The 18,644-nt window shown below is 42.5% G+C and overlaps 1 protein-coding gene across 1 annotated transcript in view; it reads left to right on the top strand.

The window, feature by feature from the left end:
- TRPM1 (transient receptor potential cation channel subfamily M member 1) overlaps positions 1-18,644 on the top strand; it is a 131,882-nt gene that overhangs the window by 51,735 nt on the left and 61,503 nt on the right. Inside the window, exons 16-19 of the mRNA XM_040413840.1 lie at positions 9,271-9,560; positions 10,124-10,352; positions 13,825-13,947; positions 15,999-16,130. Coding sequence (XP_040269774.1) covers positions 9,271-9,560; positions 10,124-10,352; positions 13,825-13,947; positions 15,999-16,130 — 774 coding nt within the window. The remainder of the gene's footprint in view (positions 1-9,270; positions 9,561-10,123; positions 10,353-13,824; positions 13,948-15,998; positions 16,131-18,644) is intronic.

Raw genomic sequence — 18,644 nt, 5'->3', positions numbered from 1 at the left:
CCCAGCCGCCACTACTTTTCCAAGAGAGCCGTGCCTTCCCTGCACAACCAAGTATCCGATAAAATCAAGTGTGCACTGCGCAACGCCATCTGTGGCAAGGTCCACCTAACCACAGATACGTGGACCATTAAGGACGGCCAGGGACGCTATATATCCCTAACTGCACACTGGGTAAATGTAGTGGCGGCTGGGCCCCAGGCGGAGAGTTCTTTGGCGCATGTCCTTCCGCCGCCAAGGATCGCAGGGCAACATTCTTTGCCTCCTGTAGCCTCCTCCTCCTACTCGGCTTCCTCCTCCTCTTCTTCCACCTGCTCATCCAGTCAGCCACACACCTTCACCACCAACTTCAGCACAGCCCGGGGTAAACGTCAGCAGGCCATTCAGAAACTCATATGTTTGGGGGACAGGCCCCACACCGCGCAGGAGTTGTGGCGTGGTATTGAACAACAGACCGACGGGTGGTTGCTGCCGGTGAGCCTCAAGCCCGGCCTGGTGGTGTGCGATAATGGGCAAAATCTCGTTGCAGCTCTGGGACTAGCCGGTTTGACGCACATCCCTTGCCTGGCGCATGTGCTGAATTTGGTGGTGCAGAAGTTCATTCACAACTACTCCGACATGTCAGAGCTGCTGCATAAAGTGCGGGCCGTCTGTGCGTGCTTCCGGCGTTCACATCCTGCCGCTGCTGGCCTGTCTGCGCTACAGCGTAACTTCGGCCTTCCTGCTCACTGCCTCATATGCGACGTGCCCACCTGTGCGAGCAGCATCAGGCCATAGTTGAGTTTCAGCTGCAGCACGCACGGGTCAGTCGCACTGCGGAACAGCACCACTTCACCACCAATGACTGGGCCTCCATGCGAGATCTGTGTGCCCTGTTGCGCTGTTTCGAGTACTCCACCAACATGGCCAGTGGCGATGACGCCGTTATCAGCGTTACAATACCACTTCTATGTCTCCTTGAGAAAACACTTAGGGCGATGATGGAAGAGGAGGTGGCCCAGGAGGAGGAGGAGGAGGAGGAGGAGGAGGAAGAGGGGTCATTTTTTGCACTTTCAGGCCAGTCTCTTAGAAGTGACTCAGAGGGAGGTTTTTTGCAACAGCAGAGGCCAGGTACAAATGTGGCCAGCCAGGGCCCACTACTGGAGGACGAGGATGAGGTGGATGAGGATGAAGCATGTTCACAGCGGGGTGGCACCCAACGCAGCTCGGGACCATCACTGGTGCGTGGCTGGGGGGAAACGGAGGACGATGACGATACGCCTCCCACAGAGGACAGCTTGTCCTTACCTCTGGGCAGCCTGGCACACATGAGCGACTACATGCTGCAGTGCCTGCGCAACGACAGCAGAGTTGCCCACATTTTAACGTGTGCGGACTACTGGGTTGCCACCATGCTGGATCCCGGTTACAAAGACAATGTGACCACCTTACTTCCTGCACTGGAGCGTGATAGGAAGATGCGCGAGCACAAGCGCACGTTGGTAGATGCTCTACTGAGAGCATTCCCAAATGTCACAGGGGAACAAGTGGAAGCCCAAGGCGAAGGCAGAGGAGGAGCAAGAGTTCGCCAACGCAGCTGTGTCACAGCCAGCTCCTCTGAGGGCAGGGTTACCATGGCAGAGATGTGGAAAAGTTTTGTCACCACGCCACAGCTAACTGCACCACCACCTGATACGGAACGTGTTAGCAGGAGGCAACATTTCACTAACATGGTGGAACAGTACGTGTGCACACCCCTCCACGTACTGACTGATGGTTCGGCCCCATTCAACTTCTGGGTCTCCAAATTGTCCACGTGGCCAGAGCTAGCCTTTTATGCCTTGGAGGTGCTGGCCTACCCGGCGGCCAGCGTTTTGTCTGAACGTGTATTCAGCACGGCAGGGGGCGTCATTACAGACAAATGCAGCCGCCTGTCCACAGCCAATGTGGACAAGCTGACGTTCATAAAAATGAACCAGGCATGGATCCCACAGGACCTGTCCATCCCTTGTGCAGATTAGACATTTATAACTACCTCCCCTTAACCATATATTCTTGTACTCCAGGGCACTTCTTCATTCAATCCTCTTTTTTTAATTTTACCATTATATTGCGGGGCAACCCAAAGTTGAATGAACCTCTCCTCCGTCTGGGTGCCAGGGGCCTAAATATCGTAAACTGGCCTGCTCCAATGGTGGGTGACATGAAGCCTGATTCTCTGCTATGTGACCTCTCTCCTCTGTCTGGGTGCCGAGGCCAAAATATCTGTAAGTGGCCTGTTTGTAACGGTCGCGTACACACACACACAGGGGGGAGGGAAGTGACCACTGCGCTCCACCCTTACCCCTGGCCCTGCCTACTTGCCTCGCGAGTCCTAATGACAGGTGACAACTGGACGGCAATCCCTAACTTGGAATAAGTGCGGGGATGACAGACAGACAAACAACAGGACAAGAACGGACCGAGTCAATACCAGGAAAGCTGCAAAGTACAAATGGAGCAAGCAGAGAATTGTCAGGAGAAGCCGGGGTCATAAATACCAGGAGAGCAGAGAAGTACAGGAGGAGTCCTAAGAGAGTAGTCAGGTGGAAGCCGAGGTCATAATACCAGGACGGATGCGCAGTACAGGAGGAGCAGGCAAAAGGATGGTCAGGGAACAGGATCAGGTAAGTATTCAGCAGTCCAACAAATAGCCAGGAACCTAGAAATTAACAGGCAACCTGTAGCCAGCAGGCTGCCTGTATTTATAGTGGGGAGTGAGGGTCATGTGACGTGGCCAGCGTCACATGACCGACAGACCAACCAGTCGAGCACCGAGTGATCAGCTCGGCACTCAAGGCAGACTAGGAGCAGGGAGCCACCCAGCTAGTAAAGCCGCCCTGGGAATGAGGTCAAACACAGAACCTCATTCCAAAAGCTAAGCAACAGGTCTGCGGGCAATGGGGGACCGAGTGCACCTTCGGAACTCCGTGACACTGTTCCAGTGGTGGGTGACATGAAGCATGATTCTCTGCTATGGGACCTCTCTCCTCTGTCTGGATGCCGGGGCCTATATATCTGAAAGTGGCCTGTTCCAGTGGTGGGTGAGATGAAGCCTGATTCTCTGCTATGGGACCTTTCTCCTCTGTCTGGGTGTCAGAGGCCTAAATAAGTAAAAGTGGCCTTCTCCATCGGTGTGTGACATGAAGCCTGATTCTCTGCTATGGGACCTTTCTCCTCTGTCTGGGTGTCAGAGGCCTAAATAAGTAAAAGTGGCCTTCTCCATCGGTGTGTGACATGAAGCCTGATTCTCTGCTATGCGACCTCTCTTCTCTGTCTGGGTGCCGAGGCCTAAATATCTGAAAGTGGCCTGTTCCGGTGGTGGGTGACATGAAGCCTGATTCTCTGCTATGGGACCTCTCTCCTCTGTCTGGGTGCCGGGGCCTAAATATCTGAAAGTGGCCTGTTCAAGTGGTGGGTGACATGAAGCCTGATTCTCTGCTATGCGACCTCTCTCCTCTGTCTGGGTGCCGGGGCCTAAATATCTGAAAGTGGCCTGTTCCAGTGGTGGGTGACATGAAGCCTGATTCTCTGCTATGGGACCTCTCTCCAATTGATATTGGTTAATTTTTATTTATTTTATTTTAATTCATTTCCCTATCCACATTTGTTTGCAGGGCATTTACCTACATTTTGCTGCCTTTTGCAGCCCTCTAGCCCTTTCCTGGGCTATTTTACAGCCTTTTTAGTGCCGTAAAGTTCGGGTCCCCGTTGACTTCAATGGGGTTCGGATTCGGGGCGAAGTTCGGGTCGAGTTCGGATCCCGAACCCGAACATTTTCGGGAAGTTCGGCCGAACTTCTCGAACCCGAACATCCAGGTGTTCGCTCAACTCTACTTATGTGTGAAGCATTAAAATTGATATATCGGAATGGACATTAGTGACCCCTTATCATGTCATTGTCCTTAGACGACCACGGACTGTGGATCGTCTTCAGAAAATTATATATTTGTGGAATAACTGTGACATAACTGTAGTATAATTGTATTTAAACTATTCTGTGATTTTGAACCAGACCTTGGGATCACATGACCACATAGATACCATGTTGATCTGCGCCTAAACAACTGGGGCTTGATCTGTGACTTTACCTTTCCCCTTGACATCATATTCCCATGAATAGGTACTGCTTACATGTTCAATAAATCATTAAAAGCATGTGGCATTAAGTACATAGACAATAGGAGCTGTATCTGCGGCTTACCAACGGGATTATATATGGGTCACGTGATCGGGACATGCTACTGGGGGCTTCTGCATACTGGATGTATGATTTGGAACGCAAAGCGTTCCACAGACTGGAACTAAAGGTTTCTGCATACCAGATGGATGATCTGGAGCATGATGAACTCCAGGGACCGGTACCTATCCACTGTGGATCGTAAATTACCTTCTGGGACGCATATGTGTTTCAAAGACCGGAACTGGGGGTGTCTGCATACCGGATGGATGACCAGTAGCGCGATGTGTTCCAGGAACCGGAACTGGTTTCCTGAGGACCGGAAATCGCCTTTTGGAATGTGCGTTCCAATACCGGTAAGAGACGCCATCCCGGAAGCCCTGCTATCCACCAATGATCTCGGTGGCGCTAATTGGTAGCGCTTTAAATACACCTGCAGTATGTCAGTAGATCGCCTACCAGGGGGAGCGTTAATCACAGGGAGGCCTTCAAGATGTAAGTTGATCACATACCTTGAATGGATTGGTGTACCCTTTTTTATGTATCTGTGGTGACCCTGTCTCTTAATCCTAGTGTGGGTCTTATCAAGACTTTTTCACAGTGGGACGACAGGAACGCTGTCTGGTTGGGGTGGATCATACCTTCTAACTGTGAGTGTGCACTACACTATAGCGAATTCAATATATATCATTGTTGGACACCGTACTGATATGGGTATATGATTACTTTTGCCCAACAGGATGTGGAATACACCTTTATTTGGCCTCCAGAACTTGTGACCACAGCACCGACATTATAGCTACACATGACATCTGTGGTTGTGGCTGATCTGGAACGGTGCTACACTTTATGTGGATTGGTCTTAGAACAACCCCCTGTATAAACTATACGTAGAGCGATTATCTGGTTATGTAACCTGGCTGTAATCCAGTATATATCGTGTTACATTAATATTGCATAGACCATTAGCATTTTTGTTATCATTTACGTCCTGATGATCCCATAGCACTGACTAGGGGGAAACGCGTCAAGGTTATTTTAGGTGTTTGACTATATGGTCAACCCTGACTATCTGTATTTGCACTTTGTCTTTAGCATCTAGTAAATTGCTGTACCTTTGGTACCTTATTATCCTTGCCTCATACCTGGGGTACTCCATAATATTCTGGTATATATCCCCGTAGGGACAACGTAGGGACAATAATAGCCTAGAAATGTGGACAGGGGGTCTCCACCATCAGGGGTCCTCCCTGGGCTGAGGCTTTAGGATAGGGGCAGATATAGGGACAATTTATTCCCCTACCCCAGAAGCATTGTTAAGTATCTGGATGCAACCTATCAGTCATTCACTTTGTATGTAATTTTTTTCTTGTTTTGGTATTGGAGGTCCAGTCGGGATCTTTTTTTTAACGTATATGATTGATTAAAATTATTATTTTTCTGACATCTATGTGTCCGTTTCTGAAAAAATAGAACATGTCCTGTACTTATCCGCAAAGTAAGGACATTAGACCCATTAAAGTGGGTCCAACAAAATGCGGCATGTACACGGACCATATCCATTATTATTATTTACTATTAAAGCGCCATTCATTCCATAGCACTGTACATATGATAAGGGGTGTTGTCGACAATATTAATAGTTGTAATCCGCTCGCATCAAAGTTTGTGTAAGGAAAAAGGTGAATCCCTTCTTTCAGCCCCAGTCAGAGACAAACCCAGGTGTTACCATCTTGATTGAAAATTCTGAGCAACTCCTTCCGCCCTCCTCAGTCTGCTCACCTTTATTTACTAACAAAAGGTGTAAAAGGGGCTGGCCCAAGACAAGGATACAGGAAGTGATGTCAAAGGACAGGGCGGGGAAATCAATGTGGCCGGGCAGACAATGCACACGCCCCATCCCTGTATAAAGAAGGATGAGTCATGTCCATTGTCTGATCAGCCAGATGGCCGCCCACCCCCCATCACTGTCAGCATGGACCTCATTCAATAATGCTCAAAGGTGATCAGTATCTAATAAAGATCATTCTACTGGTTCCCATAGGTTTGAAATTATCTGCGAGACATTGCTACGGCTATTGTCAGTATACGGTACTAGTATACCGACAAGGCAGATATGCATGTCTTAAAAGCAGATATGTCTCCAAGCCAATGAGAAGGTTTTCATACTGACGTTTTGTCACTGGTCCCAATTCAGCCAAAGTACCCTCTGCTAGAGCGCTCCTTGGCTAAATCAGACACAGGGAGACAGATGACAAACTATAAAAACACACACACACATCCTAAAGTAAAATGTCCGCATAATAAAATTTCCACAACAGGGGTATACATACATAATACAGACAACTGCACTAAGCATGAACAAGACGAGTTACAAACTGGTACAGATCGAGAGAGCGCCCTGCCATGGAGGGCTTACAATCTACAAGGTATGGGAGAAGGACACAGTAGGTGAGGGTAAAGCTGGTCATGACGGTATAGAGGAAGCAGGGTCGCACAACATCAGGGCACATATACATGCACATTATACTGAATATGCAACACACATACACATTAATACACCATATACATGGTACACATACAAAAATACACCATATATACACTACACACACATACCACCCAACTAAAGAGCTAAAGTATCAGCGGCACGTGAAGCAATGGAAGTGAACATCTCCAGCTGCCCTGCAGCCGCCAGAGCACTGGATCGGGCCTCAGCCGGTAACATGGTTCTCTGATCCAGTTGTAATTTTAACAACCGGATCTGGAGAACTGGAGGGAACTGGCTGAATCCAATGCCTGGTAGTAGCTACTGTATCTATTATTGAAATATTTATTCTCCAAAGGGACTAATGACTTTTAGCAATTCATACAGATACGGTAAGGGGCCCATGAGATATTACCCTGTTGATAATTTAATCATGGTCTAACCATGATATGAGCCTGTTCATGCATTTATTATCAAGAAGAAATATGTGCCATGTTCCAAATATTTGTTACATTTACTACTTATTCGCATTCACATACTACCTCTTGTTCAGTGACTTGGATCTTTCCTTATTGTTTTTCCCTTAGGCTCGTACATCATCACTCCCTGCCTCATGTCCCTTTATTGGTTCCTGTAGTAAAAACCTCTCCTACTTATCCCTTTCCAAGTGAACCTATTACTGTTCAACATCTGTATGTCCAGCAATTAAAAGAAGATTTTTGCCTTTACTGAGGTGATCATTTCTATTTAGTATCACAACTTGTCTTGAGTAGAAGAAATAATATTATAAGTGCATGCTTTTTTATCCTTTTTTAAAATAACAGTTGGAAAAAAACTATTTATAAATACAGTTACACCAATTTTTGGCCATAAATACACTAAACCAATGGCATTCAGCATGAACCCTGACAGTGACATGTGCAACAATTTTCATTAGTAATAGGGAAAATTGGGGTTCTAGTATACAGTACATATTGCATTCTCTGTTTGGAATCGTGCCTGTGTTGGAAAATATGTTTAACCCTGAAATGTTACATTAGCATTACACCAATGCTAATAAAAGTGTTTTACTAGCCATAAAAGGGTTGTCTGTGAGTGAAAACCATTTTCCAGGTGGTCACGTACAGTGTAAAAAAAAAAAGTGTTTAAAGCATTTCGGATTCAGCACCGAGCTCCTGTCTCTGCCACTTCGGGTCCCTACTTGACCAGAAGTGTGACATCCTGTCAACAGGTGCATCACCACTGAGGGGCAGTCGATGGCTACAGTGTTGAGGTGTTAGGAATGGCATGTGACTGCTGAAACCATTGATTGGCCCTAAGGGGTGACGTGTATGTTGATGGAAGGTCATACTGGAGCTGGACCTGAAACACTTTGAACAGGTGAGTGTGTGTTTTTTATATTACATTGTGCCTGAAAAATAAAGGGGGCTGTGGCACAGTGGACATGTATCCCTCCTCCTCACTGAGGTCATGCAGTGAGGAAGAACATGGTCATATTTAACTGCTTAAAACAAACACCAACTAAAGTGATGAAACACTACATTCATCAGAAAAGAATATATCATATATTTTCTTTTTTTTTCTTGGCTAACAAAAAAAAATACATTATGCTAAACATTATGGTGGTATTAGGCGTATTTCAGGTGCAGATTGCGACTTTTCCCAGCTCACGTTAGGTCTAAAAAAGTAGGTGTGGCAGGGGAAGGGGGCTGGCTAGCAGGCCCATCTCATTTACCATTTTCTATGCCTGTTTCAGGTGTAGAAAAAAAGTCTAAATGTAAGACAGCTCGAAAGCTGTCTTACATTTAGAAGCAGCGCCGGATATGCCGAAGTTATGAAGAGGCCGGCACCTCTTCATAACTCTGACGGATCCACCGCCAGGGCAGGGTCTTATTAAGCACGGCGTCTAAAAATGTGCCCCTAGGATTTTGGACAAGAACTGGTAATTCTTGCATTTTTGGACACTGACACAGTGAGAGATTTGGTCTTGGAAAACAGGTATTTACCTCCCAGCATGTGCTGCTGGGCTGATTTACAACCAGGTGAGGTCAAATACCAGACCGTATTTTAAATGCCGATCCGGGTTTTGGCAGCACCTGGCTGTCCTTAAATAGGCAGCTGGGCTTAGAAGCCATGTCTCTGTGTTGGGATCTGTGAGCCTTGTGTCTGGATGAAGGCTTGCTACCTGTTTGGCGTGAAAACAGGTTGGTGCTGCTATCAGCAAGGACTCTTTGAGGCAGAATTGCCGCATGGTGTGAATTAACACCAACACCGCAATGTGACTTTTTGTTTGAGTATGACTGTTTGTTTTGTCACTTGCCTACCGTGTGAATAAAACACTGAACTGTTTGATCCAAAGAACTTTTTGTTGCCTCTATACTGCATCCGCTAATCCTGTCTACCAGAGCGAGTCCCCACAACACTTATTCACATTTATAGTAATATTACTTCCATATACTACCATGTTTAATTTGTAAGAATATGGCTTTTTGTAGTAGGGTCCTTCTAACATTAGCACATAGTAACTGTTAAATTCTTAAAAATACTGGTGTAGTTTTCACAGTCATTAACTATATTTTGATAACTTCAGGATGATGAACCTCCAAGTAAAGGGAAGAAAAAAAAGAAAAAAAAGGAGGAAGAAATTGACATTGATGTGGATGATCCAGAAGTTAGCAGATTCCAATACCCCTTCCATGAACTAATGATCTGGGCTGTACTATTGAAAAGGCAGAAGATGGCTCTCTTTCTGTGGCAGCGTGGAGAAGAAACCATGGCAAAAGCACTGGTAGCATGTAAACTATACAAATCAATGGCTCACGAGTCCTCTGAAAGTGATCTTGTAGATGACATTTCCCAAGACCTGGACAACAATTCAAAGTTAGTTTCTCATATAAGTATGGACTTTTTTTTGTTTCATTGGGTTTCATTTTAGGTTTCTATTGTTAATGGTCCAACCAGTATGACAAATGATGAGAAGTTTATCCATATTTAATTGTGGACTGCTTTGTATCAGTCATAGAAAAACGTCTGTCGTATTGGGAAGTTTAGTGAAAGACAGCTGTCATAACTTGGCATTCAGAGAAATACCATACAGCTGTCCTAACTAACTATGGAGATAAACTTTAATTGCTGCTCACACATTATATGTATACTCGGAAATGTAGACTAGCCAATAAAGGGTCATTGAGCTGTCACAAAACCTTTGATATGTCATAGTGAGACACCCACCGATAGAATGAGGAGAGTACTAAGTACTATGTTGCTATGACATATCAAAAGTTTTGTGAAAGCTCATTGACCCTTTTAATAAAATGGTTCATGAAAAATGTTTTGCATAAATGACATAATATGAATGGACAGTAGATACATTTATATCATGTATATCTCTAGTTGGTTTTCAGATGTATGTACTTTAATGTTATACTTGGTTTTTTTATTAGGGATTTTGCTCAATTGGCTGTGGAGCTTTTGGATCAGTCTTACAAACATGATGAGCAGGTTGCCATGAAACTATTAACTTATGAACTTAAGAACTGGAGTAATTCTACTTGTCTGAAACTAGCTGTGGCTGCCAAACATCGAGACTTTATAGCACACACATGCAGCCAGATGCTTTTGACAGATATGTGGATGGGGCGACTGCGCATGAGAAAGAACCCAGGTCTCAAGGTACAGTACTGTATTAATTATGGATAAATATTAACCCCTTAAATATTGGGCCCATTTTTAGTTTTGCATTTAAGTTTTTTCATCCCCACATTCCAATAGCCATAACTTTTTAAAATTTTCTGTTCATATAGCAAAATGAGAGCTCATTTTTTGTGAGATAAGTTGTATTTTTTAAGAAAGAGCAGCATTGAATTTGTTTAATTAGATAAAGTGGCTCACTGCTGATAGTGGGTGGTATGGTGCTACAAACTTAATTGTGAGGACGCCTTACCTCAAATGAAATGAATAAGTATAAAAGTAAAGGAGCGAGCACTCACTCTATGGCAAATACTCAGGTTTATTAATAAAATATTATTCAGAACAATAATTAAAATACAATGCAATAAAATGTCTAAACCATATGGTATATATAAAATATTGGTCGACCTTATATGAACCACAAATTGAGATGTCGCAATATAATGGTGCATATATAATGCTCCAACGGTATCCTAGTGAATAAATTAGTTATAATGGTGAATAAATTAGTTATATAAATAAAGTGAAAATACAATGGTGAATGGTTGTACAAAATATCAAATTGTAAAAGTGATAATAACTTATAAATAACAATGTCCTGGTGTACAAAAAATAGTGCGCTGGTGCGCCAAAAATAATTGCAAAAAAGGGGACAGGTGCGCCAAAAATAATGGAAAAGGGACACCTATTTGAGCAATGCACTGCAGAGTCGTGTGCGCTGATATATTTGCAATCCTTCCTATAGAGATTGAGAATTAGGCAGTAAGTCCGCAATCAACCGCAACAGATATTCCAGCGGTTGTCTATGCTCTGGCAGTTGTCTATGCTCCGCTTTTTGTATGCTATATTAATATAAGCAGTCTATTATATCTCTTTGACTCTCTCCTCTATCTGGAGGTTAGTCTTTCTTGAGGAATGAGAAGTCTTACCTTCTTTAGTACCGTATTGCACGGTCTCTTCCTTAATGTATTGAAAAAGTTCAGCTGGAGACGCCGTCCCGTCCTCTCAGCTGACCAGCTCTGGCAATCTAGCCCAAATCTCGCGGTACTCCGAGTGGGACTTCAGTCCGATCTCCGTACTCACTGTATTCAGGGCAGTTCAATTGTCAACAGGTAGCAATCTTCAATCCTTTATCTTTATAGCATGGCCATGCAAAATTTTCTTTATGGAGGTAGCAGCAGAGTGTCTGAATTTACCATGTCTGTTATAGGAAAATGGGGAAAAAATTATTTGTGGGGTTAAATTGCAAAAAAAAATAAAAAATATTCCACACCAAGGTTTTTATAGGGGCTTGTTTTTTTTTGCGGTACCAACTGTAGTTTTTATTGGTACCATTTTTGTGGTCCGTGCAACTTCTTGATCATGGTTATTAAAAAAAAATTTGGAGGGGGGGGGGGGGAGTGGCTAAAAAAATCGTGAATCGTGTGGTTTGAATTTTTTTTCCGTTACAGTGTTCACTGCACAGGAATTTAAAAAAATATTTTGATAGTTCAGACATTTTTGGACACGGCAATACCTGATATGTTTATTTTTTATTGTTAATATATTTTTATATGTAAAATTAAGAAAGGAGGGTGATTCAAACTTTTAATATTTTAATTGTTTTTATTACATTTTTTAAAAACTTTTTATTAGAACCTGGGATCTATTCATCCCTTGTCGTATTTATTTTAACAGTAATCTATTAGGGTGAGAAGGATTCTGACACTGTCCCTGCTGAGCTGTGCCTCCTGCACAGAGCAACAGGGAGCTTACCATGGCAGGCCTGGAAAGCTTACAAGCGTCCAGGCTGTCATGGCAACAGGGAGCCCCATTATTTATTGTGGGGGCTCCAATCAGAAGGCAGAGGGAGCCGCATCCCTATACCTTACCTCACAGGTGTCACGATCACCGTTGTTAACCAGGAAGCAGAGATTGGCAGGGGAACATGAAGAATCGGAATGGGAGCAGCAAGGTGAGTATGACTTATTTTATTAGATTACATCATGAAAAGTCTCTAAAAATAAACATCCAGACAGTCCCTTTAATAAGACATTTATTTTATTTATATAGCACCAACATATTCTGCATTGCTGTACAAAGAATTTACCATTCACCTTAGGGCCTGCCTTATTATGGCTTGCAATCAAATTTTCATATTGCAGATATACACATCTACCGGTATCAGTATGTTTTTGTAGTGAGGAAGGAAACTGGAGAAACACAGGCAAACATGGGTAGAGCATAAAAATGGAACCCTTGTTCAGATTTGAGCCAAGTACTCCTGTACTGCAGAGCAATAGTGCTAACCACTTATCTATGCACAATTTAGATTCATTATAAAAGCATAAATTTACATAGCTCCCAACTTTTTGGACGTTATGACTCACTATGTGAAAGATTAATTTTTCCTGCATATCTGCCTATCAGGTCAGTAGTTTTCTCTTACGAAATAGTGCAAAAGTATGTGATTATAGAGATTTCTAACATTCAAATTGCATCAAATAATGAAATAATATAAAAGGTGGGGTCTAATATGCACCAGCCAAACACTTTGTGGATCAATATTGTAATAATGAAAATCTATAACTCAGATCAAAAAGAGGGACATTTATGGAGCAAAGAGGGACAGAGGGACTTGGGTCAAAAATCGTGACTGTCCCTCCAAAAGAGGGAGACTTGGGAGGTCTGGATATATACGATATAAAAATAGTTGCCCTCTTTTCTGCCATGTTAGTATGCAGGAGTAGCCCTTGCCAGTTTTATAAATGGCACATGGTATGTAGGGGACCTTTCAGATTTTGCATTGTGCCCAGAAGCTTCAAGTTGTGTCGGTGTTAGGTTGCTGCCACACTATAGGGTAGGTTTACCATCTTCCAGGGGTGTACCTAGGAAAGGCTGGGCCCGTAGCAAACTATTCTATCTGAACATTAACATCTATCAACTTCATGTGATAGCTAAAGGGGTTGTCAAAGTTAACTTTTCTTTTTAAACACACGGTAGCTTTTAGAATAATAAAAATAAGCGTATACTCACCAACATAAACCCATGTGTTCCAGCAATCGCTGATTTGGCTCACCATGCACTCCATCCCTGTACAGTGCGTGAGTAGAACGTGCTCCAGCAAGACTTCAGGGTCAGGCATGAATATGTTTTCACTGCCAGGCCTGTCAGTCTTAGCAGTGGGGGTGTGGCAATGCAGACAGGGAGTGGAGCCTCTGGGTGCAACAGTACCACCCTCGTTGCACCTAGGGACTCATTTACATATTATAAAAGATACATTTTAGACACATTGAGTCCACATAAGGAATTAGGACTAAAAGCATTACATTCAGCTGACAATGCACATGCCGCATGTCAGTCAGATTAATGCTGATAATCTGGAGACAGATGCCCTTTAAATCAAATTAAATAGAACTTGTGATAACTAATGTTTATTGCTTTCAGTCTATCATTACTTTTTCCTTAATTTCAGGTTATATTAGGGATTCTTTTTCCACCAACCATTTTGTTTCTGGAATTCCGGTCACATGATGACCTTTCATTTCATACCTCAAAAGAATATGAAGAAGGAAAAGAGAAAGAAGAGGATAACATAGTAAGAGCCTAGTCAGACTGTCATATTTAAATAATGGGAACCATTTATGTGTCATTTTACCTGTACAAAATAAATATACAGCAGAAAAATAATACATAATACATTTGTGTGCATTCCATTGCAAATGCCAATTTCCAATATACACATTGGCCCAGATTTACTAATGTGGCTGTGCTAAAAGGCTATCTAAAAGGTAGCACAATTTGGCACATCTAAGGTTTCTACACTTTTTTCTGACGTATTTGGAAAAGAGTTGGGGCTTATTGGAAAGTTGGTGGAGCTTTGCTTGAAAGGGGTGGGGCTTAATATGTACCATTATTTTGCAGCAAAATCTGGTGCAATTCTGGCATAAACATCTGTCTCAAAGTAAGCCAACCAATAGTTGGTATAGAGTCAGAGAAGAGCGTCCATCTCTGCACCACATTTATCATCCAGCCTGAGCCCCTGTGATAAATCTGCTGCAGGTCAGGACAGCCGGTCTAAGCTTGTGCCAAGTACAGGATTAATAAATCTGGGTCAGTGTTACTTTCTTTTAATTTCCCATGATCTTCTATTTACTGCAGTAATTTAGATTTGCTATAGTAGGGGCCAATATATTGTACAGCGATGTCCTGTCACATGACCTTCAGGAGGACACATGACAAGAAAAGAACTATGGGTGGTCTGGGCGGAACTTAAAGTGGTCCTGGAAAGTGGCCCCATGTTGTAGGTGGTTACAAATTGACAGAAGGTGGGACAACACAAGTATGCATGGACAACAGAAGTAGGTTGGCCCTGCAATACTGTAGTGTAGAGTAAAATACCGTCCTAGCAGAACCAAATAGCACAGTGCAGCACAAAATACTGCCACCTTCACCACAGTGTTCAACTGTTGTGTAGAGTAAAATACCGTCCTAGCAGAACCAAATAGCACAGTGCAGCACAAAATACTGCCACCTTCACCACAGTGTTCAACTGTTCCACCTTCCTGAGGATGGTGATACAGTTGAATTCAGGAGGACACCTGCGGCCGTTAGCTAGGTGCATAAGTACCTGATGCTCCTAGCATTAATTATTGCTTAGAGCATTAGATTGTTGTGCTTGGACGGCGGCCATGAGGAGGGTTGGGGTGGCCAAATCAATAATATCAAATTCTGAACAGCCCCTTTAAAAAAAATATTATTTTTTTTTTTCAGGTACAGTATTTCGATTGATGACCTGTTCTCAATATAGGCCACAAATGTGTGATAGGTGGCCCTGAGAAAGCCCACCATTTAGCCAAAAGCACATCTATGCATGCTGCTGTACATGGTACTGAAGCACATCCGCATTTACAGTACTTGTCTCTGGAACAACAATGAAGAGGCCGCCTTCATTCTGCTACCAGTGGGTGTTAAAGGGGTCGGACCCCACCTATCACACATTGATGGTCTTTTGTAACAACAGACCATCAATATAAATTCTTGTGAAATACCTCATTATCAGTTTTTTGTTCTAAATAGTTTCAGGAATCGTGTTTACAGTTTTACATTTATTCGTGATGTTGATGATACCATTGTGACACAATAATGAGTGTAATAGATGTACAGGCTTATTATTTTTTGTCTTTTTTTTCACTTAAAATATATTAAGCTACATTTTTCAATGTACAGGACTCATTTAAGTATATATAAGAGATGAGAAAACTGCACAAAATTTGATTTGGGTTTGATTCTGGTCTCAATCGATTCTGCCAGAATTGAAAGTATTCCAATTGGCCTGAAATTTTGGGTATGACATTCTGGTCTCCTCTTTCCTTTTTTGCTCTCTTCTCACTCTCCAAAATTTGCCTAATTTGAATCACCAAATATATATTACAAAATTTTGATCGCATTTACAATGTATTTGCTCATCTCTAGTATATATTTATTTCATATACTGCAACTATACTGTATATATGCCATTATTGTGACTGTAATGCCTTTAAATATTATAGACATTTTTACACATTGGAAAATTAAATCATTTCGAAGGTCTTTATTCTCATCTTTGAATATTCAACAAATGTTCTTGTGTGCTAAACTTATTATTAGGATGGGAATGCTGATGCCAATTCTCGGAAAGGAGATGAAGAGAATGGACATAGAAAGCAAAGGAGTATTCCTATTGGCACAAAGATCTATGAGTTCTACAATGCCCCGATAGTCAAATTCTGGTTTTATACAGTAAGTAAATTGGGCTTCCATGCTTCTATCTTCTAGAATAATAGCAGGCAAATTAAAATTTTTGTGGAACACCTCAAGGGTTAATGACGTTTGCGACATCAGTTTTGAATAATTTGAGGGGTGTAGTTTCTAAAATGGGGTCATTTATGGGTGGTTTCCATTACGTAAGTCCCTCAAAATCACTCTATAACTGAATTGGTGCTTAAAAAAATGGTTTTGGAAATTTTGTTGAAAATTTGAAAAATGGCTTCTAAACTTCTAAGCCTTCTAACGTCCTAAAAAAAAAAAAATTACATTGACAAAATTATGCCAACATAAAGCAGACATATGGTGAATGTTGAATGATAACTATTTTATGAGGAATTACTATCTGTTTTAAAAGTAGAAAAATTCAAATTTAGAAAATTGTGAATTTTTCCAAATTTCTGGTAAATTTTGGATTATTTTATAAATAAAGGGGTAATATATTGACTCAAATTTACCACTGTCATGAAGTACACTGTGTCACGAGAAAACAATCCCAGAATGGCTTGGATAAGTAAAAGCGTTCCAAAATTATTACCACATAAAGTGACATGTCAGATTTGCAAAAATCGGCCTGGGATTTAAGGTGAAAAGTTGCTCGCTACTGAAGGGGTTAAAACTGGGACAAAAACCAATGCAAATGATAAATGCTCTGCTGTATGCATTGGTGAGCAATACTGAAAGAATTCTTCAAGTGTTATTTGTTAGGTCAAATCTGAGTTCACTTCAGAGGTGATCTCTCTGTTAAACCCTTTAACCCTTCAGTAATGCTTCGCAAATCATCTTAAAGGGGGATTACACATCCACAGATCAAGGGCAAAACAAGTAACTTTATGTTCTCTCAAGCACCTTTTTTCAAAATCTGTTAGACTTTATATATACCAGAGTGGACATTATATTTTATTATTTTATCTTCATACGCAATGGCATTTGCATTTTAAATTATGAGTGTATTCACATAAGAGTGGATTCACATGGCGGATTTTCCATGTGGATTTCTCTGTGTTTTCCATAGATAAAATCACATGGATTAACCTCATTGAATGGCTACATCTCCCTGCGGATCCATGGCATGTACAACTGCAAATCTGCAATCAAAGTCCAAGGGTCAACCTTGGATTTCTGCTGCTGATTCACCCCTGTTTTTTCCGCTTGAAAAAGCAGCTGCGTAAACGTGGCCTAAGGCTTATTTCACACAAGCAATACAGAATGAGTAAGGGTTTGTTCAGGGAAAAACTGGTGGTTTTGCACATAAGTTTAATCAGTTTTCTCTGCACTTCAGAGTTAGTTTTTTTCACGTGGATGTAATCAGTTTTTCATGCGTTTTTCATGTGTGTGAAGAAAAACTGAATAATAACAATCAGTATCTCTTAGCAACCACCATTGAAAATCACATTACATCTGTAGTTAGACCCTGAGGAGCCGAAGCAGAGAATGGGAGTGGTAGTGGCCCTGATGTGTACTCCATCAGGTGATCACTACCTGGAGTTGGTGCAGTGAAGGAGGGGCACCCTGTGTTCCCTCAGGAAATTCCCTGTACCTGTGAGCTCCTTGCCTGGTGGTGGTTCAGGGGTGTCCATGGTGTTAATGTCCATGTGTTTGCTTGACAGAGCATGTGTAGGAGATGCAATGACCAACATGTGGTGTTAAAAGAGTCAAAGACCAGATGTCTCAGCAAGAGCTAAGCAGATAAATACAGCATTGGCCCTCAGATTACTCTGACTAGAATTGCTATAGGGATTTCTGGCTAATAGCTGTGTTCTGGCAACAGTTGATGTAGTTTCCAGTTTTCCACTATTCTGGGGTGCATAGGGTGTTTTAACTTGTTATCCCTCTGCAGCAGCAGGGTCTGGATCACCTTAAAACAACCTTAAGCTGGGTTACCTTTCTGTCTCTCTCCCTCGTGTAGCCATGCAAATCCTCCTTATTTAGTTCTTGTTTGCTTGAATCTCTTGGAGCTCATGGAGGTGACAGAGACTCCAGGGCCTGGAGCTGAAGTATATGGGAGAGGAGCACATGGAGACTTCTCCTTGTTTCTCCCCCTATAGAGCTATTCTCCTAGAATCTTTTGAAGCTAGGGGGTGGAGCTGGCCCACAACTTGAGCTCCAGAGAAGACTCGGCCAGGACAGTTAATTTTGGCCATACTTGACTTATGCTGGGACAACTGTATGCACAGTACATAGTATTAACATTACAACTGAGTGTGCAGTGCGTAGAAATCAAACTTTGCAGATACCCCCAGGTCTGGGGTACTGCACATCCAGATGCCTGTTTTTCAGAAAGCCCCATTCATTTCTATGAGACCGGGGCTGCGTGAAAAAAAGCACAAAATCGAAACCAGAGATGATCAGCAAGAAAAAAAATTAAAATACTCATGTATACAGATTCATTGAAATGAATGGGTCAGGATTCACTCCGGATGGTATCTGTTCACCACACGCATCGCATCCTGACCGAAAATTCGCTTGTGTGAAAGAGACTTAACTGTT

The sequence above is a fragment of the Bufo bufo genome, chromosome 1, assembly GCF_905171765.1.
Source record: "Bufo bufo chromosome 1, aBufBuf1.1, whole genome shotgun sequence".
Lineage (NCBI taxonomy): Eukaryota > Metazoa > Chordata > Amphibia > Anura > Bufonidae > Bufo > Bufo bufo.
The sequence above is the reverse complement of the archived record's forward strand: the minus strand, read 5'-3'. Positions and strand labels throughout refer to the sequence as shown.